This window comes from Symphalangus syndactylus, chromosome 17 (assembly GCF_028878055.3).
Source record: "Symphalangus syndactylus isolate Jambi chromosome 17, NHGRI_mSymSyn1-v2.1_pri, whole genome shotgun sequence".
Classification (NCBI taxonomy): Eukaryota; Metazoa; Chordata; class Mammalia; order Primates; family Hylobatidae; genus Symphalangus; species Symphalangus syndactylus.
Window position 1 is genome coordinate 76,955,339 of NC_072439.2, and position 27,503 is coordinate 76,982,841.

General features: G+C 34.0%; 1 protein-coding gene and 1 long non-coding RNA gene across 2 annotated transcripts in view; one reads left to right on the forward strand and one right to left on the reverse strand.

Annotated features, from left to right (window-relative positions):
• The window catches only part of NAALADL2 (N-acetylated alpha-linked acidic dipeptidase like 2), a 955,512-nt gene that overhangs the window by 383,446 nt on the left and 544,563 nt on the right, over nucleotides 1-27,503 (forward strand). Inside the window, exon 4 of the mRNA XM_063621698.1 lies at nucleotides 9,165-9,284. Coding sequence (XP_063477768.1) covers nucleotides 9,165-9,284 — 120 coding nt within the window. The remainder of the gene's footprint in view (nucleotides 1-9,164; nucleotides 9,285-27,503) is intronic.
• On the reverse strand, nucleotides 9,818-26,885 carry LOC134733090 (uncharacterized). Its single transcript, XR_010116653.1, has 4 exons — nucleotides 26,819-26,885; nucleotides 23,761-23,847; nucleotides 15,721-15,820; nucleotides 9,818-9,957 (listed from the first exon to the last, which is right to left on the reverse strand). It is a non-coding gene; the product is annotated as an uncharacterized lncRNA (long non-coding RNA).

A 27,503-nucleotide genomic window follows, 5' to 3' on the forward strand; every position in this document is an offset into this window, starting at 1 on the left:
GTCAAGTCTGAAACACTTCAATGCATTAATCATTTCATACGCATGAATAATTTTTGCTACCTCAAGGTGGAGAAGAAACATGGCACTGGAATGTTCCCTTGTGTGGATCCCAAGCCACCCACAGGTAGACTGTACCGGGACATTTTCCTGACTGACTTACTTTTAATTACTGTTTTATTTATTGTGTTTAGCTGATTGTAGGAAATAATAATTCTGCTTTTCTTTTAATTACTCTTCTGTTGCTTCTGCTCAGAGTGGTTTTTCCATTCCTTTATGGATAGGAATGCAATTTTCCAAAATCTTGTACTCCTTAAGCAAACATCTAGCCCACTTGGTGATGTGTTTAAAAATGTTTACTATTGATGATATTAGGGGAAAGCAAGAGAAAAGATATGACTATCCTAAGAGTCTCACATTTTTAGTTCTATTGGAATGAATGTGAAAGTGATTGTTTTGCCTTTGCCAGAAGTCTTGTGGTCTCAAGAGTCACAGAGGATGCAGAGTATGAACTTTGGGGTGTGGAATTCTCTACCTGGTAATTATTACATAAATAATTTTGCTTTGCTTTGACCATGTAATGTATTAGACATTAGGTTTCTTTTGGACACAATGTTTTATCCTTATATAAACTGTTAAAGCTATTAATCATCTATCTGGTATTTATTCACTATTGACTTCACACTGTTTTAAGTGCTTGGGATAAATCAGTGAGGAGAAGAAAGATCCTAGCTCTAGTGAAATGTAAACATTGTATAAGGAAGAGACAATCAACATAATAAAGAAGCAAATTATGTGTGTACACACACACACACACACACACACACATATATAAAACACATAAGTAAATGTATTTAGCTAATTATTTAGTTATAGTTAGACATTAAAGCATGCTGTGGAAAAATAAAAGCAGAGTAAAGTAAACTGATAGTGCTGTTTCGGGGTGGAGTGATTTTAGTATTGAACAGGGTGGTTATAGTTGCAAACATACGTGTACATGTGTCTTTATAGCAGCACGATTTATAATCCTTTGGGTATATACCCAGTAATGGGATGGCTGGGTCAAATGGTATTTCTAGTTCTAGATCCCTGAGGAATCGCCACACTGATTTCCACAATGGTTGAACTAGTTTACAGTCCCACCAACAGTGTAAAAGTGTTCCTATTTCTCCACATCCTCTCCAGCACCTGTTGTTTCCTGACTTTTTAATGATCGCCATTCTAACTGGTGTGAGATGGTATCTCATCGTGGTTTTGATTTGCATTTCTCTGATGGTCAGTGATGATGAGCATTTCTTCATGTGTTTTTTGGCTGCATAATGTCTTACATGTTAGACCTAAAACCATAAAAACCCTAGAAGAAAACCTAGGCAACACCATTCAGGACATAGGCATGGGCAAGGACTTCATGTCTAAAACACCAAAAGCAATGACAACAAAAGCCAAAATTGACAAATGGGATCTAATTAAACTAAAGAGCTTCTGCACAGCAAAAGAAACTACCATCAGGGTGAACAGGCAACCTACAAAATGGGAGAAAATTTTTGCAACCTACTCATCTGACAAAGGGCTAATATCCAGAATCTACAATGAACTCAAACAAATTTACAAGAAAAAAAAAAACCCATCAAAAAGTGGGCGAAGGATATGAACAGACACTTCTCAAAAGAAGACATTTATGCAGCCAAAAAGCATATTGGTGCCATTTTTTCAGCACCTGTGCTCAGCTCACGTCTCTATGTCACTTTTTGATAATTCCTGCAATATTTCAATCTTTTTCATTGTGGTTATATGTGCTAGGGTTATCTGTGATCAGTAATCTTGGATGTTACCATTGTCCATTGTTATTATTTTGAGGCACCAGGAAATGCACCCATATAAGAGAGCAAACTGATTCAATAAATATTATTTATGTGTGTTCTGACTGCTGTACCCACCAGCCATTTGCCATCTCCCTTCCTCTCCTGGGCCTCCCTACTCCCTGAAACAAAACAATATTGAAATGAAACCAATTAGGAATCCTACAATTGCCTCTAAGTGAAAGGAGTGACATGAGTTACATGTCTCTCACTTTCAACAAAAAGAAATGATTAAGCTTAGTAAGGAAGGCAGGTCAAAAGCCAAGACAGGTCACGAGCTAGGTCCCTTGTGTCAAACAGTCAAGTTGTGAATGCTAAGGGAAAGTTCTTGGAGGCGGTTAAAAATGCTACTCCAGTGAACACATGGATAATTAGAGCAAGACAGCCCTATCGCTGATATGGAGAAAGTTTGAGTGATCGGGATGGAAGATCAAACAAACCACAACATTTTCTTTAGTCAAAGCCTAATCCAGAGCAAGCCCCTAACTCTTTTCAGTTGTGTGAAAGCTGTGAGAGATGAGGAAGCTGCAGAAAAAAAGTTTGAAGTTAACAGAGGTTGATTCAGGAGGTTTAAGAAAAGAAGCTATCTCCATGACATAAAAGTACAGGGTGAATCAGCAAGTTCTAGTAAAGAAGCTGTAGCAAGTTATCTGTAAGACCTAGTTAAGGTACTAATGAAAGTGGCTACACTAAACAACAGATTTTCCGTGTAGACAAAACAGCCTTAGGTTGGAAGAAGATGTCATCTAATACATTCATAGCTAGAGAGAAGAAGGCTAGGCCAGGCTTCCAGGCTCCAAAGTTAAGGCTGACTCTTGTTAGGATCTAATGCTGCTGGTGACTTGGAAGTTGAAGCCAGTGCCCATTTACCATTCTAAAAATGCTAGGGTCCTTAAGAATTATGCTAAGCCGACCCTGCTGTGCTTTAGAAATGGAACAACAAAGACTGGATAACAGCAAATATGTTTACACATGGACTACTGAATGAAAATATTCAACCTCACTGTTGAGGCCTACTGCTCAGAAAAAAAGATTCCTTTCAAAATATTATTGATCTTTGACAATGTACCTGGTCACCCAAGAGCTCTAATGGTGATGTACAGGAGGTGCATGTTGTTTTCAAAGCTACTAACACAACATCCATTCTGCAGCCCTTAGATTATGGAGTAATTTCAACGTTCAGGTCTTATTATTTAAGAAATACAATCTACCATCAGAGAATACTACAAACACCTCTACGCAAATAAACTAGAAAATCTAGAAGAAATGGATAAATTCCTCGACAAATACACCCTCCCAAGACTAAACCAGGAAGAAGTTGAATCTCTGAATAGACCAATAACAGGCTCTGAAATTGTGGCAATAATCAATAGCTTACCAACCAAAAAGAGTCCAGGACCTGATGGATTCACAGCCAAATTCTACCAGAGGTACAAGGAGGAACTGGTACCATTCCTTCTGAAACTATTCCAATCGATAGAAAAAGAGGGAATCCACCCTAACACATTTTATGAGGCCAGCATAGTCCTGATACCAAAGCCTGGCAGAGACATAACCAAAAAAGAGAATTTCAGACCAATATCCTTGATGAACATTGATGCAAAAATCCTCAATAAAATACTGGCAAACCGAATCCAGCAGCACATCAAAAAGCTTATCCACCACGATCAAGTGGGCTTCATCCCTGGGATGCAAGGCTGGTTCAACATATGCAAATCAATAAATGTAATCCAGCATATAAACAACCAAAGACAAAAACCACATGATTATCTCAATAGATGCAGAAAAGGCCTTTGACAAAATTCAACAACCCTTCATGCTAAAAACTCTCAAAAATTAGGTATTGATGGGACGTATCTCAAAATAATAAGAGCTATCTACGACAAACCCACAGCCAATATCATACTGAATGGGCAAAAACGGAAGCATTCCCTTTGAAAACTGGCACAAGACAGGGATGCCCTCTCTCACCACTCCTATTCAACATAGTGCTGGAAGTTCTGGCCAGGGCAATCAGGCAGGAAAAGGAAATAAAGGATATTCAATTAGGAAAAGAGGAAGTCAAATTGTCCCTGTTTGCAGATGACATGATTGTATATCTAGAAAACCCCATTGTCTCAGCCCAAAATCTCCTTAAGCTGATTAGCAACTTCAGCAAAGTCTCAGGATACAAAATCAATGTACAAAAATCACAAGCATTCTTGTACACCAATCACAGACAAACAGAGAGCCAAATCATGAGTGAACTCCTATTCACAATTGCTTCAAAGAGAATAAAATACCTAAGAATCCAACTTACAAGGGATGTGAAGGACCTCTTCAAGGAGAACTACAAACCACTGCTCAATGAAATAAAAGAGGATACAAACAAATGGAAGAACATTCCATGCTCATGGGTTGGAAGAATCAATATCATGAAAATGGCCATACTGCCCAAGGTAAATTATAGATTCAATGCCATCCCCATCAAGCTACCAAAGACTTTCTTCACAGAAGTGGAAAAAACTACTTTAAAGTTCATATGGAACCAAAAAAGAGCCTGCATGGCCAAGTCAATCCTAAGCCAAAAGAACAAAGCTGGAGGCATCACGCTACCTGACTTCAAACCATACTACAAGGCTACAGTAACCAAAACAGCATGGTACTGGTACCACAACAGAGACATAGATCAATGGAACAGAACAGAGCCCTCAGAAATAATGCCGCATATCTACAACTATCTGATCTTTGACAAACCTGACAAAAACAAGCAATGGGGAAAGGATTCCCTATTTAATAAACGGTACTGGGAAAACTGGCTAGCCATATGTAGAAAGCTGAAACTGGATCCCTTCCTTACACCTTATACAAAAATTAATTCAAGATGGATTAAAGACTTACATGTTAGACCTAAAACCATAAAAACCCTAGAAGAAAGCCTAGGCAATACCATTCAGGACATAGGCGTGGGCAAGGACTTCATGTCTAAAACACCAAAAGCAATGGCAACAAAAGCCAAAATTGACAAATGGGATCTAATTAAACTAAAGAGCTTCTGCACAGCAAAAGAAACTACCATCAGAGTGAACAGGCAACCTACAGAATGGGAGAAAATTTTTGCAACCTACTCATCTGACAAAGGGCTAATATCCAGAATCTACAATGAGCTCAAACAAATTTACAAGAAAAAAACAAACAACCCCATCAAAAAGTGGGCGAAGGACATGAACAGACACTTCTGAAAAGAATACTTTTATGCTGCCAAAAAACACATGCAAAAATGCTCATCATCACTGGCCATCAGAGAAATGCAAATCAAAACCACAATGAGATACCATCTCACACCATTTAGAATGGCCATCATTAAAAAGTCAGGAAACAACAGGTGCTGGAGAGGATGTAGAGAAATAAGAACACTTTGACACTGTTGGTGGGACTGTAAACTAGTTCAACCATTGTGGAAATCAGTGTGGCGATTCCTCAGGGATCTAGAACTAGAAATACCATTTGACCCAGCCATCCCATTATTGGGTATATACCCAAAGGACTATAAATCGTGCTGCTATAAAGACACATGCACACGTATGTTTATTGTGGCACTATTCACAATAGCAAAGACTTGGAACCAACCCAAATGTCCAACAGCAATAGACTGGATTAAGAAAATGTGGCACATATACACCATGGAATACTATGCAGCCATAAAAAAGGATGAGTTCATGTCCTTTGTAGGGACATGGATGAAACTGGAAAACATCATTCTCAGTAAACTATCGCAAGGACAAAAAACCAAACACCGTATGTTCTCACTCATAGGTGGGAATTGAACAATGAGAACTCATGGACACAGGAAGGGGAACATCACACTCTGGGGACTGTTGTGGGTTGGGGGGAGGGGGGCGGGACAGCATTAGGAGATATACCTAATGCTAAATGATGAGTTAATGGGTGCAGCAAACCAACACGGCACATGGATACATATGTAACAAACCTGCACATTGTGCACATGTACCCTAAAACCTAAAGTATAATAATAAAATTTAAAAAAAAAAGCATTCTAATTGCATAGACAGTGATAGATATTATTAATGTGACACTTAAGCTGTGTCACACAAGCTACTGTCTACAGATAAAAATGAGGCATGAAAAGTTTATGTAGTTTAGTCAAAGTCACACAACACACAAAGAGGAATGCTAGATTCAGACTCATATCAAAACACTCCATGCATTTCCTACTACTCCAAACTCCCTCTTCAATTATTTTAAGAAAGAATAGACTAGGGTGGTAGAGTTTGACATTCCAGAATTTTGGACTAGCTGCCCATTTAGCCACTTACTACTTTAACTAAGGAACTGAATTCATTTCTCTTAGCCTCACTGTACTTTTTCTAAAATTTAAGCAATGACTATCAACTTCATGTGTTAATGATACAATGAAATGAAGTATATATTAAAAAGTCTGAAACATAATAAATGTTGAGCAAATAAAAAAAAGAAATGTATTTGTAAGATTGTGGCTTCCCCAGATAGTGATTCCACCGATAAATCTGAGAAAGTATATAGAAAACTTTCTGGAAAGGATACACCATTCTAAATGCCATTAGCCACATTTGTGATTCATGAGAGCAGGTCAAAAGATCAGCATTAACGGGAGTTTGAAAGAAATTGGTTTCAACCCTTATGGATGAGTTTGAGGGGTTCAAGATTTTAAGGAGGTAACTGCAGAGGTGGTGGAAATAGCAAGGAAACTAGAATTTGAAGTTGAACCTGAAGATGTGACTAAATTGTTGCAATGCCATGATGAAACTTGAACGGATGAAGAGTTATTTCTTATGGATGAACAAAGAAAGTGGTTTTTTGAGGTGGAATCTACTTCTAGACTCTATCTTTCCAGTTCCCGGGAACATTGTTGAAATGACAGCAAAGGATTTAGAATACTAAGTAAACTGAGTTCATTAAAGCAGCAATAGGGATTTTGAGATAATTGACAGCAATTTTAAAAAAGTTCTATTTTAGGTAAAATGCTGTCGAACAGCATATCATGAGAGATACAGAGAAATATTTTATGAAAGGAAGAGTCAGTTGATGTAGCAAACTTCACTGTTGTCTTATTTTAAGAAATTACCAAAGCCACCCTAACCTTCAGCAACTGTGACCCTGATCAGTTAGCAGCCACCAACATTGAGACAAAACCTTTCACTAGCAAAAATATAAAAATGTACTGAAAGCTCAGATCAGTAAAGCATTTTTAAATTAAGGTATGATATTTTGTTTTAGACATAATGCTATTGCACACTTAATAGACTACAATAAAGTGTGAACATAACTATTATATGTATTGGAAAAACCCAAAATTTGTGTGATTCACTTTATTGCAATATTTGCTTTACTGTGGTAGTATGGAACTGAACTTGCAATCTCTGATGTATGCTTGGATACACAATCTGATCTATATCCTCCAAAACAAGTAACGTTTTCCTTAACCTCTGCTACATATAAAAAAAGTTCATTTACATAACCAATTGAGTAATAGCCTTATTACAAGACGCTGTCAGTGAATCACAAATAATTAGTAGGTAGCTTAGAATTGAAATGAAAAATAGAAATTTTTCTCACTTTTGCAATGTAATCATTAATATTATGTGATCATTTACTTAATCATACTTTTAAAATCATATATCAACAGTTATTTATATGGTAATGGTTTCAGCAAACTAAAAAAATGTATTAAAGGCACTGATTTAATCATTTTAATAGGAATAAAATTATAATGAAAAATCATTCTGACAGAAGTATTAACAATTAATTTTCCCTGGCAAATCCGTTTGAAAGTACAGCTTAAGTTTTTAGAGATATTGTATGAGCGGTAATCATTTTGATTCAACCCTACTGAGTCCATAGCATACGTTGGACACCTGGGCGAGTATGGGTATGTAATGGGCTCTTCACCAGGGAATTTCCCTGTATTGGAAACTGAAACTGGCAGACATGTCTAGTAAGGGCCTTAAGTGAGGCAAAAACAGATTACTCTGGGAGCCAAAGTAGAGAGAGGCCATATTTGGGCAACAGATACATAAAATTCATCAGGTAGGTGACATTTGAAATGAATGTTAATGTATTCATAGAGTTTTTACAGATACAGATGAATGTGATGGCTAAAGAAATATTTCATGCCAGAAATGTTTTCTCTAACAGATTTACAGATCTCTTGGAGGTATTCATATGTTCCTATAGAAACAATGCTCTTTCTTCAGATGGATCTTTTATGGAAGTGTTACGTATGAAACTTGTTGAAGTGCATTAGTTTCAATCGAGAAGGATGTAAAGCTCCAGATCTGGATTCTCCACGTTTATTGTTTTTCATGATTTGCCATGACTAACTGTTTTTTTTTAATCAGCCTCTCTGTGGATATATGCTATAATTTGAAATAGCAGATTTACATTATAATATAATCATTGGAAACATAACAACTATTGTTTTAATAATAAATAGATATTACAGAGAGTAAAGCTAAAATCAATCATCTTGGCTCATAGAAATATATGAATCTGCAGTTCAGTGCTTTTTAAGGAGAGGGAAAGGATTCACTACATGAGAAGCTTTTATTGAAATCTCCAGAAAGGCATGAGATTTTTTCTTTTTTGCATTAGTACAGAGGATTTATAAAAATGGGTAACATTGAGGTCAAATGTAACTCTAGGTGAGTATTGGGAAATGTGACAGAAATGATAATTTGGGGACATATTCTAAAGTCCTGGGTTGCTATACTGCTACATGTGGTTGAACAAGTTGTATTCTGCACTACTCAAGGATTTGTCATTCACAGCTGGCTATTGCACAGTCTTGAACAGAGCATCATGAGCAGCTGTTCAGGATGACCACGCAAGTGAGGATGTTGCACTTAATTTGCATAGCAATAGAAAACCTTTGAATTTTCTTTCAAGCCTGAGAATTACATAATTGCTGTTGAACCTTAAGGAAATTAATCTTTCAGTGTTTTGCAAAATGGCTCATATTCCAGAAACATGAATGTAGAATATTCCAAATGTCTGTTAGAAGAATGAACTGTGTTGTAATTTTTTAGAAGAGAGAGAGAGAGAGAAAAGCAAAAATGACTTACACATTTTCTCTAGTGCCCAGAAGAATTGTTGTACCTTGATAGAAATAGAAAGGTCATGTTTATGGTAATTGGGACAGGGTAAGAGATAGAATTAATTCTATATTGAACATTTCAAATTATTATGAATAATTTTGTTATACTAAATGGACAATTGGCTATACTTCTTCCACTGAGGCTTTATTTTTCTTTGTTTTTTCTCCTCTTTCAGGCTGAAGTCATCGATGTGAGTTATGGAATGGCAGATGATTTAAAAAGGATTAGGAAAATAAAAAACATAACAAATCAGATCGCACTCCTGAAATTAGGAAAATTGCCACTGCTCTATAAGGTTGGTCCAATGGATGTTATTCAGTAGTTTGGTGAATATTTTGCCTTGTTTTGTTGGAATTATATGCTTTTGTGAATGTGGAGTGTGTGTGTGCATATAGGTGTGTGAGAGAGGGAAGGGGAGAGGAAGAAAGAGAGGCAGAGAGTATCACAGAAAGATGGCTTTTCCACATTAGAACATTTTAATGTAAGATATTTAAGAAAAATATATTTATGCCCTTATTTCTTTAGAGAGAAAATACCTTAAGTCAGATAACATTGAGTTTGTGGGACCTTAATAAAATTGGCATACTCTTCATAATGATACCTATCTGGAATAGTAAAAAATGAGAACCACAGTGTCTTCATCTTATGACATATGTGAAACTTCTAATCTATTATCAAATGGACTAATTATCATATTCTCTATGTTAGACAAGTATCTAGATGATTTACACCCTCTAGTGATTATTTTGTCAACTATATAACTACAATTACTAACTGTGATCAGGATTTTAATTAAAATATAATATGCTAAGAGTAGCAGAATTTTTATTTATTTTATTTGAATGGAAGTTTATTAACAGTCATCCACAGATACACTTACATAATTATAGTAGTTCAGTCTAAGTTTCTGATGATGAACCACCACAATAGATAGCCACTACTGCTCATTCTCACTTCATTTCCTTTTTCTATTAAAAAAAAAAAAAAAAAAGATTAGTATAGTTATGTCAGCAAAACTCTCTGGTTCTGAAGATATATTGGATTTCTCTTCATTCAACCTTAAATGAGCTTTCTAACTCCCAGGTCCAAAAACATTTCCAGGAATCTCTTGGCACACTCTATTAGGAAACTAGAGAACATCCTATGTCTGTTTTTTTTATTATCTTCCAATAATACTCTTATCCTTAAATCAGTATTTAATAGTAGATTAGACAGGGCAGAATTTTAAGATACTCTTGAAAACAGAATCTACAGTGATGCTAATTTTTGCTGGATAATTTTTAATATGTATTAAATGCCTTAAAATAATCATATTTTGACCCAGAAATTCCTGTTCAATCAATGTATTCTAAGGTTGAGGTCAGGGTGGGAGGGCACACAGAGGTGATAAACATAGTAATGACCAATGATGTGACAAAATATTAGAAATGATATATACATCCAATTTAGTATTTGAAAATCATTCTGCCTTTATGCAGCTGAATATGGTATAACAATTCGATGTAAAGGAGAATATTTAATGACATGTAAAAATCCTCATAAATCAAAAAAGCGATCAAGAGAACATTTATAATAATTATAATACTAATGATTTTATTATTGCCTATGAAGGTAACATTATTAATGACATGTGCTAGATAATTTTCTAAGCCTTTTAAAAATGTATTATATTAATCTTCAAAATAATCATATTGTTGAGGTAGGGACTATTATTATCTTCAGATTATAAATGGAGAAAGACACAAAAAGAAAAGTGACTGGCTCAAAGACAAAGAGCTAGTTAAATGAAACAATCGGGCCGGGCGGGGTGGCTCACGCCTGTAATTCCAGCACTTTGGGAGGCCGAGGTGGGCGGATCACGAGATCAGGAGATCGAGACCATCCTGGCCAACATGGTGAAACCCGTCTCTACTAAAAATACAAAAACTTAGCCAGGTGTGGTGGCGGGCGCCTGTAGTCCTAGCTACTCTGGAGGCTGAGGCAGGAGAATCCCTTGAACCCGGGAGGCGGAGCTTGCGGTGAGCTGAGATCGCGCCACTGCACTCCAGTCTCGGTGACAGAGGACGAGACTCCGTCTCAAAAAAAAAAAAAAGAAAAAAAAAGAAACAATCAGGCTTTCAACCCAGGCAGTCTCATTTCAGATCCCAAGTCTTGAATGTGTATGTATACTTGCTTGTGTGGGGTGGAGTAGGGGGAGCTAGAATACATCAATAGATAGAGAGATAATTAAGAGGTTAAATTAGAATTTTTAGCTAGGATTCCATGATAAAAAAAAGTGAACATTTCAAAGTTAGCCACCAAGCATCAATATTTTAAAGGAAATAATTAAAAATAGGTTAGACTATTAAACCTACAGTCAGATAGAAAAGGTTTGGAGATTGTGGGGAGAGGATTTTATGAAGAGGAATTTTGGAGAGATTTATGGTAAGTTCAACTGCATGCCTGGTGATTGGGGCTTCAGTGGAACCACATGGAGGGCTTAATGTATGTCCCCTGCAATGTGAGGGACACTATAGAATGGTGTCTGATTTTATCTGAGAAGCCTAAAGGTAAGAGATGGGTTCATTAAGCATTTAATAAACAAATACAAAAATAAATTATCTGTGTTGACATTGGCCTGCATCCCGTGAGTAGGGAGCAGAAAATTATACATGTGTTTCCCATGGGTCAGTTATAAGCACATACGACAGAGAGCCAGTGAAGTCTGCCTTCACGCTTGTACTGAAATTGCCACTTGTAATGGTGACTCATTAGGCAGTGACCAGCCAGATTAAAGTGGCATTTGCCTAGATCAAGTAAATTGCAGTAGGTACTGCTTCAGTTAATTCAGGAGATCCAAAGGCAGCTTTAAACATCTGTGAGCCCTGGAACGTGTGAAGCTTCCATAGGACAAGCACAGTAACGTAAGAAAAATCCTACCCACTGAACCTCTAATTTCTAAGCCTTCTCCAACAACAGATAGGTAAGAGTATAGTTAATACATGGGGAAGGAAATAGCAGACCACACCCCTTTCTCCAAAAGCAGACCTGAGCTGGTGGAGGGGCAAGAAGATACAATTTTAAATCAAGAGTAGAATTTTTATCATGATGAGACTAGGAAATCTAATTACTTATTTAAGACTCTGCTAACTCAAATCAATTATAGGACTTTTATTATTAGCAATAGTCAGAGGAAGAGTGGGACAGTCCAACTTTTTATGTAGGTGTTTGAGGAAAAATGAACCTCTATGGATATTTTTAAAAGAGTAATGGGAAAGAAAGTTCTATTGCTTTTGGTACGTTACATGAATCTTGCTTGTTCAACCTACCACTGACAAAAATGTGTGTGGTAGGGGCCAATTATATACTGGTTAGATAGAATTATGGATAATTTCTACTTTTCCTTTATTTTTTTGCATTTCTAAATGTTCTATAATTGTTGTGTATTTATTTTGTATACAGAAACAAGCTTTTGAAAATTCAAGTTAAAATATAGCAATTATAATTTTTTTCTAACCCGGCCGGTCATGGTGGCTCACACCTGTAATGCCAGCACCTTTGGATCACGTAAGCCCAGGAGTTCAAGACCAGCCTGGCCAACATGGCAAAACCCTGTCTCTACCAAAAATACAAACATTAGCTGGGTGTGGTGGCACGTGCCTATAATGACAGCTACTAGGGGGAATGAGGCACCAGCATCGCTTGAACCCAGGAGGCGGAGGTTGTAGTGAGCCAAGATTTCGCCAGTGCACTCCAGCCTGGATGATAGAATGAAACTCCATAAAAAAAAAAAAAAAATTCAAACTGTGCTCAGAGGTCAAATACTCAAAATCTTCACCGCTATATAATGGATTAAGACAAAGCAAGTTTCTTTGTATTTGCTACCGATAATATTTACATTATAAAACCCTTTGACCATATCTACAAAGTAGTGAGTTAGTGGTTTATCTGAATTAGGGCACAGTTATAAAGATCCTGATATCATTTTCCCTGATAATTTTCGTTCTAGGCCTATTAAATAAATTTAACAAAAATTTCTGTGTAGAATGCCCCTTGAGACAGAGCCTTGCCACAAACTTGGCATTGTCTTCTAGAAAGAGAAGACAGGATGTCCTCTCTGCAACCTTGTAATTTCCATTCTAGCCATCCTTCTGTTTTCTGTGGATTGTCCCAGAGATTTGGGGGAACTCATTGCTGCTGTATCTGTTAATATACATTCCATTGGTAAGAAAAAGGAAGCATGTATTAAACATAGTTATACAGAATGATTACAGCCAAATTTGCTTCAACTGTCCATCAAATATATTCTGGAGCTAAAATTCAGAAATGAGGTAAAATGTAATTCAGCTGGGTTGAAAAAGGCAGAAAACCAACAGACTTCTTTATGAATCAACAGTTAGTCCTGATTCTAAATGAACATTTAGTCTGGGAACATGCAGCTGAATGAGTAGAAGTAAATTTTATTTTGGCTGTGCAGTAGTTACTAAATCAGAGTTTAAAAATGAATTCGGGAGGGAATCTCTACATCTGATTTAGGGAGGGCAAAGGGGAAGCATAATTATGATATTAAATTATTAGATTATCTCTTGAAATGAGGAGAAAATAATCTGCAGTCATGAAGGAGGAGATCTCATTAGTTTGATCATAAATACTGAGAATGTATGTAATTTAATCTCTAGGAAGAGACTGATGACAAAATCCCAACATTGCAGTGTAGGAACTATGAACTGCAAATGGCTTTCTGATGTGTGCTGTGAAATCCACATCTTGTGAAATCCACATCTTGCTGCAGAAAAAGAGTCAACCAAGTTCCCCAGATATAGTTGTACTAGTTTCCTTAAGCTGAAGCCTTAGAGGAAAGGCTTTAGGTTCATTTTAGTTATGTATTTATAACAGCTTATTTTATGGGAGAGTGCTTTAAATATTTAAACTTTTAGACAAAACATTAATTTGTCACAATATACTCATATTTCTCTCAGTGACAACCTGACACATAGTAAAACAGATACCAAGACCCTCACAAAATCCCAAACTGCAGAATAGCACTCTAGTATGGAAATTAATTTTATAAAATTCAATAAAAGCATTTGACTTTCTACTTAGGACCATTTCTACCAGAAGCAATAATAACAAAAAGTTACTGTGTACTACAAGACAACTAGAAAACAAGTAAATCCCTCTGAAACATGGAGGTTGGGCTATTGTCTAAATCCACAGTACGTATCAGCCCCCTTTCCTGTAGAAGTCAATTTTGTGTGCAGTAAAATTGCAGATGAATATATATCTTGAGTAATTATCCATTTGTGCATAATTAGATTACACAAAAAATCCAAAAACTCTGTTGCTTTTTTTATAAATGCAGTAATATACATCACTACCTAGTACTTTCTGTGATATACTAAGATATTAGTCAATATTAGCTAGTTTTTTTCATTAGTCTTACATAGTTTTTTATCTTTATAATGACAATTTTAAAGGGCCAGACATCCAAATGATTTTGTAGTTTCCTACAAATGAAACATTTTCTATGTATTCATCAGATAAGATTTATATTTTAATATAAGTAGAAACTAGTATAGGCAAATGGCTTTTAGATGTGTGACTTGACATCTACATATTGTTGTCCCTTATTGGGCCAGTGTATAACTTCAGCACTGCTTAAGTCCATAAAGCTTAGACAGACAAGCCTTTGGAAAGAGCCTGGAGGAAAATGAGAGATAGGAAATGAGAGATGTTATTTGTTTGTACTTTCAAGTAAATTGCTTCTTGCAAATTAGGGAGGAGTAGCATTATTTAAAGAAAAGCAGACTTGATACTCTGAATTTCAAACACAACTGAATCTGGAAAATAATTACATTTAAAATACTGAGTTAGAGGTTTAGTGAGAAAATATTTATATATATATTGGTGATTTACAATCAATAGTCAATGAATGGACAATGGGAAGATCAATAAGAAATCCTCTAGTTTCAGCAGCTAAAGTTAATGCTGAGAAATATTACATTTTGATAACTTATTTTACATGAAGCATTTGCATACTTGTGATATTTGCTGAACTAAAAGTTTCATTTATTCTAGTCTCCTTTTTGTTTCTCTTAAGAACATTTGTTCAATCCAAATGATAGTTGCGGTCAAAAGAATATTGTTTTATTTATTCTAATTATTAGAAACCAACATTTAGTCTACTTTTCTTATGGTAGAAGTTGGTGGAACTCTATTTTTTGTTTCCCAAAAATAAAATCTGTAGTGCATTTAATTAGTTAGCCTTAAAGATATAGGGTGCCTAATGCAATGGGTACAAAAAAGGAAATCAATATTTTTACAGATAAAATATTCATGTTGTATGAGTGAGTGTGTGTGTGTGTGTGTGTGTGTGTGTGTGTATGAGCTATATGTATGAGCACTGATATGGCCTAATGTAATGTGGCAGTGGGGCCAAAAAGATAGGAAAGAAGAGAAAGACACCTTTCCTATTGAAGCTTTTGATACATCATAATTTTCCCTGGTATGAATGAACTGAAGAAATCTCTTTAAGTGACATTCTATGAATATTTTACATGAAAACAAATCTTTAATTCAGTGTCATGAATGATGTTTTTACATATGATCTGTATAGGAAGGCAGACTTGCCTCTTTTTTTATTAACACAATTTTTGAAGACATTTTATGAACAAAAATAAAAAGCAAACACTATCTTGGTACTTTAAAATAACATGCTTGTTTACTGAATAATTTAATAAGGCACTTCTTACCTAATTCTCAGAAGTAATTACAAAAAAATATAATGTCTCCATCTTTTATGATTCTAAGACTCCAGAGCTGCTCCATTTGTCATGGAAAACATGGTCAGCACTAGAATACAAAATTGGAAAATAATAGTTTAATGTTTTGAAAGCTAAATCTGCTGCTGTTTTCAAATCAGACTACTTTCTATTTTCCAGTGGCAGAAGTAAATTATTTTTAAATGATTTAAACCAAATATTACTATATCTACAAAAGGTATTTTTTGTTGAGATACGACTTCAAACATGGGTTATAATATAAAGACTTTAGACTGTGTCATTATTCTGCAATTTAGCAAACTTTTAAAAAGTAAATTTAGAGCAAGAATAACTGAATGTTTCAACTTCTATTCCCGTTTTTAAAGTATTTTCCATGGCTTAAAACCAAATAAAAGTGTGTCTGCGAATCTTCAAAGTCTGTCAAGAATTGACTGCATAATTTAGAAGTCGCACATGTGTTTTGCCTACATGAAAATATAATTTAATTATACTTTTGAACCATTTGAAAATTACGACATCATAGCAAATGGCATCATGTATCAGAAGGTTGACTTTTGCATATTTCTTATTGTAATATAGTTAGCATTCATAATCCCCATGTATGTATACAAAGTTAACAATATTAAGTAAAGGTGCTGAGTGTCTTGTTTTCCTAATTAAATGTTATAACATAAATTAAGCAAAGTAAGATAGCAAGGAGGAGAGAGAGAAAACAGTGATGGAGAGATGAAGAAAAGAAGGGAGGAAGGGAAAGAAACAGCAGCTAATCCCTTCTATACAGTTCGCCCCCTAAAACTATCCATGTTTCAGAAATATTTTCATATATATTATATAGTACTCTAAAATTTGAAACAGTAAGCTCTAGACATATTTTGGTCTAAACTGTTGGGCAATTACTTGGACTTATCAATATAAATGTCTGCTATGGTGCTTTGTGGTAATACTGACCTCTTCTTTCACATTTTAGCTTTTCCCTATTCCTCTGTATCTGGTTAAAAATGTCCATTTTTCCTCCTGTTGATAGCTTCACAGCCCTTCCAATCTTCTGTATTGCTATCTGCTCAACTTCTAACTCATTTTAAATAGTGAAATACAGCATTGCAGGATGCAAGAATGGGAGAAACGAACTCAATTTCAAGCTCTTCTCCTTCATAGTTATGTGATCATAGAATTATTACTGAACCCCACTGAAGTCACACAAGTTTTTTCTTATTTTTTATTTTTTGGTTTTCAGAATCTCTACATTGATGACAAAAATACTCTCAATTCATAAGGCTGTGTGAAGATTAAATCTGAAAATGCATGCATGATAAATTCTTAATAAATATTTTATATATGAAGCCCTTAATATCTGTATGAGGTTCTAAAGAGAAAGGGCATGAATTTAATGATGGAGAAGTGTGACAGCTCACTCAAACATGCAAAACTAAACTGAAGATAATAATATACTTATTTAACAAATCCATTACAGAAAAAGTATTAGTCTCTCAAGATTGCACCTTTGTGTTATTCAGCACTAAGGATTATGTTGGTGCCATGTAGCATAATTTGATCTTTGAGTTAAACAGAAAAAAAATTGAAGTCTTCAAATTGTTTTTGTGGAATAAAGCAGATATAAATAAATGAAGCAATTAATGTTAAAAATAAATATAACTTGACTTTAAATTATGGAGAAATATAAATAATGTCATAAAAAGATGGTACATGCTTTAGATTTTTACATCCTTCAGTGTTTATTTTTATGCATATACTTTTTATTAAGGTGATGAAATTATATAATGTTAGGAACACAATATTTTTAAAAATTAGAACTATATTACATTTATAGAATAGTTTTATTCTAATACACATTTTAATTTATTTTCCAAAGTTGAGATATCATGTATGTTCCCAAAAACCGTATCACAAAATTGTGAATATCATGTAATGGCTACATCATAAAGTTGTAAAAAATAATTGAAATAATATAATACATGTAAGTACTCAATACAATGCCTGGCGCATACTAAACATTCATCAAAAGTCAGCTGACATTTAATTTAATCATATGGAAAGATTTTATCAAGACCTATATTTTCTCCTTGGATTATATTTTCTGAGTGGTTACTATTCTATGGACTCAAAATCTAAGTTTTGTCATTTGCTAAATGGTAGAACCCCTGCTCTGTTTGTTTTAAGTTAAAACTCAGGACTTCAAGGTTTAGATTTATTTCAGGAATGGTTATGACGTGGAAATTCTAGCTCATTATTTTCTTATGTATTTCAGTTTACAATATCCTAAAACTGACTTTGTGATTTAGCATAGTTGCTTTCATTTCTGCATTGATATTTCATAGGTAAGATGGGTGCTTAAGAAACAAACAAATAAATAAACCCTTAATTCTATACCAATAGAGTTTTAAAAGAATTAACTTGAAGTCTAATTATTAGTCACTATATATATGGCCCTAAGTTCTCGCTCATTTTCTCTTTTTGTCTGACTGTCTCTTGATAAATATTGCTTAATTATTATTACTATCTTGCTTAAGAACATATTGCTAAGGAGCATTAGGCAGCAGTTTGAATTTTACTAATCTGTTACTATAAAATATGTGGAGGCAGAATTAAATTACTTTTGGAAGGAAACATTATTGAAAATTTAATATCTCTTTGGGAAAAAAATACTTCTCCCTAAAACTTTTGTAATTAAAATTATATCTGCACAACATATGTGGTTTTGAAATCAATCAGTCTTATTTTTATAACAAATTAGCCTGTAATAAGCTATACAGACTTAAATCTATACAAACAATATTTTCAATTGAACTTTGAAAACAATATACACTCAATAAAATATTATTTTAATAAGTAACTTCTAATATGTGTTTATTATCCTCAGAAATATTCATTAAATTGTTTTTTAACTGAAAATATATATTTGCTATATTTATGCAAACACTATTGGGATAGGTTTATAGATCATATATATTATAGTTAAGAATAAAGCTTTTGTAGTTTTAATATTGAGTAGTTAAAAACAGCCTTTATATTGCAGGTAAAAAAGTTACTTCTTGTTTACTAGATTTGCATTTCAAAATTTCATTAAGTCTATGTAATTTTATTTTGTATATTTTCTCTCATATTGCATTTTAGAATACACCCAGTAATCTCATTTATTTTAAATATCTTATGAATTTTCTTAAATTAATAAATTCATAGTTGCTTGAATATTATAACCATCTAATATCTTAATTATTTAAATATTTTAATCATCTAATATTTAAATTTAAACATAAAACACAAAATTTTAATCAATATTGGAATAATTTTATATTTTAAATCAATTTTTTATTAAAAAATTAGGAAACGTTAGATTATATAATCTAGAAATATACATAGTACAATAGAAGACTTAAATTTTGCCTCATATTCATAATTAAGGAAGAACCACCAGAAAATCCTTCAGATAAAGTTATATTTATTCTTCAAGGTTTAGTTCTAATTTCCCTTTTGTTTCAATCTAAATCTCATTACTTTGTTAGCTTGCTAAAATGACTATTCCCTACCATTCAGTGAAGAGCTAGTGTGCTTGGGCTTCATAAGTAGATAAAATACTCCTAGTAAACTTCTTTTATAATTCTTATACAAAGATAATTTTCAGGAAGTTGTAGGGTAAATTTCATCATATATAAACATGAATCATAGAATGAAATTCAGGAATAACTCTTATAGTTCCAACAAGCCATGCTTGCCTAACATTTTTCCAATACCCACATTAATGATTGTTTTAATATAACTTCTTTGTTTATAATAATAATAGCATATCTATAATTAAATAATAGTACAACCTGGTGAAGGTATTATGGATATTAAAGCACCTGTGATATAATCCAATATTTTATTCCTGTTCTGTTAAAAAGGACACTTTTGATACTTTGCTTTGTCTTACCTTTTGGCTATTATCAAACCTTATTATTGGTTTTATACATTTTAAAAGTTCAAAGCTTTCTTAGCTTTAGAGTAAAACTAGTAAAAAAAAAAAAAAGTGTACTATTTGACCAATTAAAATTCAATTGGCCCTTCTTCCAATTATACTATTAATATAACAGCCAGGCAAGCATTGTTGTAGCTATTTCAAATCTTTCCTTACTGAGAAGTTTTCTGTTCCTTCTACAGAAGGTTATAGGCAAAACATATATAAAAGTATTTTCCTTGTGGTTTTAAGAAAATCTTACTATGACGCACTAAATATGTAGGATTTTTCCTTTGAGTGGCTTTATAAATTGTGTGCTCTAATTGATTATAAAACATGTAGATCCAATCCAGTTTAAAAATAAGGAGCATACCCTAATAAGGCAAATGGTTAGTTGTAGCCAATTAAGTAATTTATTATTTTTTTTTACCTCCGCATTCAGCTTTATCAAAACTGCCTGTTCACATTGCTAACTCAGAGCTCCCCAAACCTGCTTCAGTTTTGAATAATGCCGGACTCATAAATCCTTTTATGCTCAAATAAACTCGGTTAAATTTATTTTGTCTAAAGTTTTTCTTTTTAAAAAAAAAGTTTATATCAGGATAATACCGATTTAGTATCCTTCACATTGGAAAATGGGTGAGAATATAGTATCTGGGGTGATGGGAGTGAGGGCAAAAAGAGGTAACTAGAGACATTCTTTACAGTTCTGACATGAGTGGTCTTCATGTGTACATTTGCATCACGTGTACACGAGAGGTCTCCATGTGTACATTTGTTTATACTTAAAATGAATTTCCAACCTCACATCCTATGAGTAGAGAATCTGAACAATTAAATGGGATTTGAGTCCCAGCTCTACTATTTAATTGCTGTAAGTCAGTAGTCAAACTTTTTAAACGTTCTAAGACTTCATTTCATCCTTGTAAAACCAGTATGATAGTGTTGTCTTCATATCACCTAGCCTTTAGTAAATGCTCAATAAACATTTATTATATTGTTATTGTTTTGTAGTCATGGTAAGGAACAGTTTCTACTTTCACTGAAGATGTTTTAAAACATAGTTACTTGAATAAAACAGGCATGCATCACTTAACAAAGGGGATACATTCTCAGAAATGCCTCATTAGATGATTTCGTTGTTGTTGTTGTGCTGGTATCATGGTGTGTACTTACACAAACTTAGATGGTGTAGCCTACTGCGTATCTAGTCTATATGGTGTAGCCTATTGCTCCCAGAATACAGTATTGCTGTACTGAATACTGCAGGCAATTATAATATAGTAGTAAGTATTTGTGTATCTATACATCTCTAAATGTAGAAAAAGTACAGTAAAAATACGATAAAAAAGAAAAACTGGTATACCTGTATAGGGCACTTATCATCAGTAGAGCTTACAGGACTGGAAGTTGCTCTAGGTGTCAGTGAGTGAGTGGTGGGTGAATGTGAAGGCCTAGGACCTTATTAAACACTACTGTAGACTTTATAAACACTTTACAACTAGACTACGGTATATTTATTTACAAATATTTTTCTTTTTAATAATAAATCTTATGTTACTATAGCTTTTTTACTTTATAAACTTTTTACTTTTTTAAACTTTTCAACTCTTGTAATTAACACTTAGCTTAAAACACATTGCACACCTGACAAAAATATTTTTGTTTATGTCCTTGTTCTATAGAAGCCCTTTTCTATTTTTAACATTTTATTTATTTTTTATTTTTTAAACTTTTTGGTTAAAAACTAAGAAACAGACACACATTAGCCAAGGCCTACACATGGTCAGGATCAGTATCACTGTCTTCCACCTCCATGTCTTGTCCCACTGGAAGTTTTTTAGGGACAGTAACATGCATGGAGCTGTCATCTCCTATGATAACAATACCTTCTTCTGAAATGCCTCCTGAAAGACCTGACTTGAGGTTGTTTGACAGTTAACTATTTTAATTTTTTTTTTTTTGAGATAGTCTCCCTCTGTCACCCAGGATGAATGCAGTGGCATGATCTCAGCTCACTACAACCTCTGCCTCCCAGGTTCAAGCGATCCTCTTGCCTCAGCCTCCCAAGTAGCTAGGATTACAGATGTGTGCCACCATGCCTGACTAATATTTGTATTTTCAGTAGAGATGGGATTTTACCATGTTGACCGGGCCAGTCTTGAACTCCTAGCCTCAAGTAATCCACTCCCCTCAGCCTCCCAAAATGCTGAGATTACAGGTGTGAGCCACAGCACCTGACCAAAATTTATTTTATATATATGTAGGAGAAGCACACTCTAAAATAGCAAAAATATATATAGTATAGTAAATACACAAACCACTAATATAGTTGATTATTATCAAGTGTGTACATAATTGTACGTGCTATACTTTTATACAATTGGCAGGGCAGTAGGTTTGCTGACAGCAGCATCACCACAAACATGTAAGTAATATGCTGCACTACAACATTAGGACACTCTGATGTCACTTGCTAATAGGAAAATTTCAGCTCCATTATAATCTTACGTGACCGCTGTTGTGTACGGGATCATTCCTTGACCAAAATGTCCTATGCGGAGCCACGACTTGTCTGTATAACGCTAGTTTACTTTTAGATACATACTCTCAGGTAAACACTCCTTATCCTCATAAAAATTCCTGTATAAGTAGGATGGTCACTGCTGTATGGTAAGTAACTACTTCTCAGAGAGTTTGAATGTCTTATCCAATGTTGTACATTTATTTTTCAGAGAGCTAGGGCTGTTATTCCAAACCTGGGGCTCTTCATGATCCTCACAGTTTGTTAATATATTTGTGTTTATGAATAAATCTTTAAGATATCTTCTCTCAGTATCAGCACCATTGTGCCTTCAATCATGATTCTTTACTACCAAACAAATATGTTTTCAGATTACTTTCACGTGGTTCAGAATGAGAAAGATACACAGAGAAAGATAAAGGAAATGTAAGAAAATTAATAACTGGTGAAGTCAGGTAATAAAGATGTGAGAATTTATCAGACTATATTTTTCATTTCTATTAAAATCCTTAAAATAAAATTTTTCAAAATAAATAAGTGTGGGGAAAAAGCAGCCAGGATTCCCAACAACTGCCTGAAAATGCCTCTAACCATTTTAGCATTAATTTAGCTTATTAGCTTCCCCCATGGGAGCTGATTGAGTGGTTACAATACATGCTTTCAATTTAGACAAGATTTCTCATTTATGTGGAGAGTGTTTCAGTCCACTTCTGCCCTTAGTCAATCAAGCATACTAATCAGAGGATTCAGACCCACCAATTTAGCTGTCCAAAGCCCAACTTGACTTAAGGGGTGAAAAATATCACTTGATATTCTCCCTGCAGAGTATGGTAAAAATCAACTAGTAGGTTGGATATGGTCATTACGGTTAAATCACTCTTCATCCAAACTGACTGATTTTTAATATTTTTATCAGATTACTGACAGCCAGGGAGACATAGCCTGAGGCACCTAAACAAAAGAATGCTGAATGTGAATTGGTGTTGAATTTGTTCCCAACCAGAGTGCTGGTGAAACCATAGGGCAATTGTATATCGGAGCTCATTTATTATGAGCAAAGAGTTCTCATTAACTTCTCTGGGAAAATGTTGCCATTAAATCTTATCTTGAATTAGAAGAGTTTGTAACTTGAAAATGTTTATGAATATTTCATAAGAATCGTCTTAGGGTGCATGCTTGTGTGTGATAGCCTGGCAAAGGTTGACAGATATGTGGAATACTGTAATGACTTGATGGATGCATATGGAATGTTTAATGGAAAAAGTGAAAAGTGCCTGCTGGGCCTCTGTAAACCTCTTCCAGTATAGGACTGATTTTACTGTGCTGTCAACAAAATCCTCACAAAAAGAAATAGTTTGTGAGTAAATGAATTGAAAATGACAGGATTATTTTTTGCACTAAATAGGCCTATAAGAAATATGTTTGGGATTAAGGGTTAGATTTTTATTCTGTATTTATTTTTATTAAAACACATTTTTAAAATCCATATATGTATAAAGGAGTTCTTAATGAATAGGCATGCACATTTACTTACTGCTTTGATCTCTCAGAATCCCTGAGGAATTTCACCAAGTTTCACAGTAACGGGGATATGAGTAGCTTGGCAATAGAGCAGCAAAGTCTATGAGAATTGTAACAATATCAAAAAACAAAACAAAAGTTACTGAGTTAATCTTAGAGAAAGAAAAGGATATATAAAAGTGGAAAAATAATTTTTCCCAAGCATTGTTTATTGGTAGATTATCAAGTTTGGTTTGGTTTGCTCTATTTTAAAATGATAGAATAAATTTAGAAATAGATTTAAAGACAATTGATGGATTAGGAAAACGTGAATTATTTAATTGAGAGTTTTTAAATCTGTTACAAAAAAAGCCTGAGAAGAAAGTCAAGCACAGTCTTCATGCACATGAAAGAGTATTTGTGGGTTATAAAATTAGGACCTTTTCCAATCTTTGCAAAAGTTAACTATAAAATAGGCACTTAGGCCGGTGCGGTGGCTCACATCTGTAATCCCAGCACTTTGGCAGGCCAAGGTGGGCGGATCACCTGAGGTCAGGATCTCGAGACCAGCCTGGCCAAGATGGTGAAACCCCATTTCTACTAAAAATACAAAAATTAGCTGGGCGTGGTGGCACACGCCTGTAATCCCAGCTACTCAGGAAGCTGAGGCAGGACAATCACTTGAACTCGGGAGGCAGAGGTTGCAGTGAGCCAAGGTCATGCCACTGCAGTCCTGCCTGGGTGACAGAGTGAGACTTCGTCTCAAAAAGAATTAAATTAAATTAAATTAAAAAGCAGCCACTTAAATTGTGCAAAGTATATTAAGATTACCCATAAATAATCTTACAAAATGAGACTGATTAAATACTGGAAAAACTTCCAAAGATGGCTGTCCCTGTCTGTTTTTAGAAATTCTAGCTAGAATATCTAATGAATTATATAGTATTTCCTGATTCCTTTTAAAATTAATTAGGTATGTTTAGTATATGTTGCATACTAGCCATCCACCCTTCTCTTTAGATCATGTTAGCCGCTGGTAAGAAAACTTCCAAACAAAAAGTAAGAAACCCAGAACGTCACCACATATTAGTGATGGTTTTGTGACATAAGAGACTAAGGAATTTGTCATTTTTAGATATTGATGGACTAATTCAATTCGTTCCAGTAAGAGAGAAGATGTTGGACATTTTCATTTAACTTACAGCAAATTCTATACTTTTTAAAAAATCTGCTCCAGAAATGCATCTGTCTAACAAGCATCTTTATTTAAAAGAAACAAAGACAATTTTGTTGGTATTTTGTTAAGAAAATGAGTTTATCATATTAAACTTCCAAGAAAATTATGTGAAGTAAGTATTATTCTTTATTATAAAAATGAGGACTGTGTAGGTCTCAAGGAATCTTTGTGACAGAGTTAAGATTAATTCGTTTAGTGGATCTGATTACCATAGACCCTGATTTCTGTTAATAGCCATGTTTATCATCTTAATGTGAAATTGGCTTTAAGCAATTTATTCAATCACACAAAGGTATGATGCATTGAACCGGCTACATTTGACATCAGATAAATACTGAGGTTTGAGAGGCTCACTTATGCTATAATATGTCATTCCAGGTACAGCCCTCTCTATCCCACAAAATAGTTTAAATTATTATTTTTTAATGTAGACAATATATTTGGAAAGATTTGAAAATCATATAATATACTTCCCATTTCTCATATCAAATGAGATAATTCTAGGTCTACAAAAACCTGAAGCTGTAGGTTATTTAATCTGTTATCTTGGGTTATTTATCTGACTGAAGGAAAGGAACTGATATTTTATTTTTAAGTATAACCTTTTCTAATAGAAGGGAAAATCAAAGATTAAAATAGTTGTAGAAAAAGTAAATATAATTATGGCAATATAGCAATAACATATTAATGGCAATAATGACATGCAGATAAATTACAAATCAAGATAAAAGGAACAAAATCCGATTTATATTTAATCTTGAGTGTTTTTCATTGATGTACTAAATATTTAGTCCATTTAAAATCAAGGTTATGTAATTTTAGAGTCCTATTTAATGATTTTAATATGTGTTTCATTTCTAATTGCAAAACATTAGGTTTCATGGAAGCAACATTATTTATAGTTTGCCTGTAGGTTTATGAATATATATGAACATGAATGCTTATTGTAGGTTGCAATATAAGTGTTTGATAGAATGCTGCAGTTATTTGTGTATTTATGTTCTCTCACAATTTGTCTCCACACATATGCCTATAGACATGACAAATTGACCTTCCTTATTCACCAGATATTAATTTGGTAGCATATTTGCAAGTAACCAAGGTAATTTATCTTTCTATAAGTATTTCATTTTAAAGTGTTCTATTATAATAAAAATGTCTTAGTCCAAACCAATGCCAAGGATTTTTCAATTGCTACTCTAGGTTACCTTCCATGTTAGAATCTTCCATTCTTCATTCATTTAGTAAAGATTATCAACAAAGTTTATATATTATACATTCTTAAATTTAATACTAGAAATTTAATACTTAAATACTTTAATTCTTCGATTTTAAGATAATAAAAATGTAAAACTTGCAAAACTCAAATTGTTGTTTAAGGAAACAGAAAAAAAATTGACAATTTATTCTCTCTTTTAACCCTAATGTAAGAGTATTTCATAAAGAATATGTGTGTGCGTGTGTGTGTGTACGTGTGTGTGTGTGTGTGTGTTAGGAAATTATATTTTAACCACATTTTGTTTTGGATATACATCCATTATGGATAAATAGGTGGTTTTTATTATTTTCTCCTTTTTGCATTTTGGTTTATTCAAAGTAATTTACAAAAGAACATGCATTGCTGTTAGAGTTTTTAGATTTTTTAACAAATTACAATTGTTAAGTTTCTTAAATAATAGACATTTCTTTGTTTATTTCAATGTTTTAAGTAAACTTTTTTTTGATTAACGCAGTTAAGTAGAAACGTTTCACAAAATATGAATAATAGCATATAATTTTGTATTAATCTGTTCTCATACTGCTAACAAAGAATAGACTGGGTAATTTATTTATAAAAGGGGTTTAATTGACTCACAGTTCCATGTGGCTGGGGAGGCCTCACAATCAAGGCAGACGGCGAAGGGGAAGCAAGACACGTCTTTGTGGCAGCAGGCAAGAAGGTGTGTGCAGGGGAACTGCCCTTTCATAAAACAGTCAGATCTCATGAGACTTATTCATTATCATGAGAACAGCACGGGAAAACCCCACGTCCGTAGTATAATTACCTCCCAAGGGCTTCCCCCCACGACATGTGGGGATTATTACAATTCAAGGGGAGATTTGAACAAACCATATCACGTTACAACAAAAAACTACCTGACAGTAAAATAAATATATATTACATAGACAGTCTTTTAAATTTCAAACTTCAATGTCAGTCAACTATTCAGCAGCTAAATAGTCAAATTTCAAAACATTAGTGAGCTATGTGAACTTCTTTGTTTTAACTTGCCCCAGTTTGCCTCTTCCTTTTAGGATAGTCAGCCTATCAAAATTAACCTAGTGCTCAATGGCTTGGACTCTGGAATCAGTCATTTTGGGTCTTTAATAATTTCTCCACCTATGACCTTAAGAAAATTACTTCACCTACAAGTTCATTTATTCCTTTGTAAAATTAATATAACAATATTTTCCAGCCGGGCACGGTGGCTCATGCCTGTAATCCTGGCACTTTGGGAGGCCGAGGCTCACGGATCATGAGGTCAGGAGATCGAGACCAT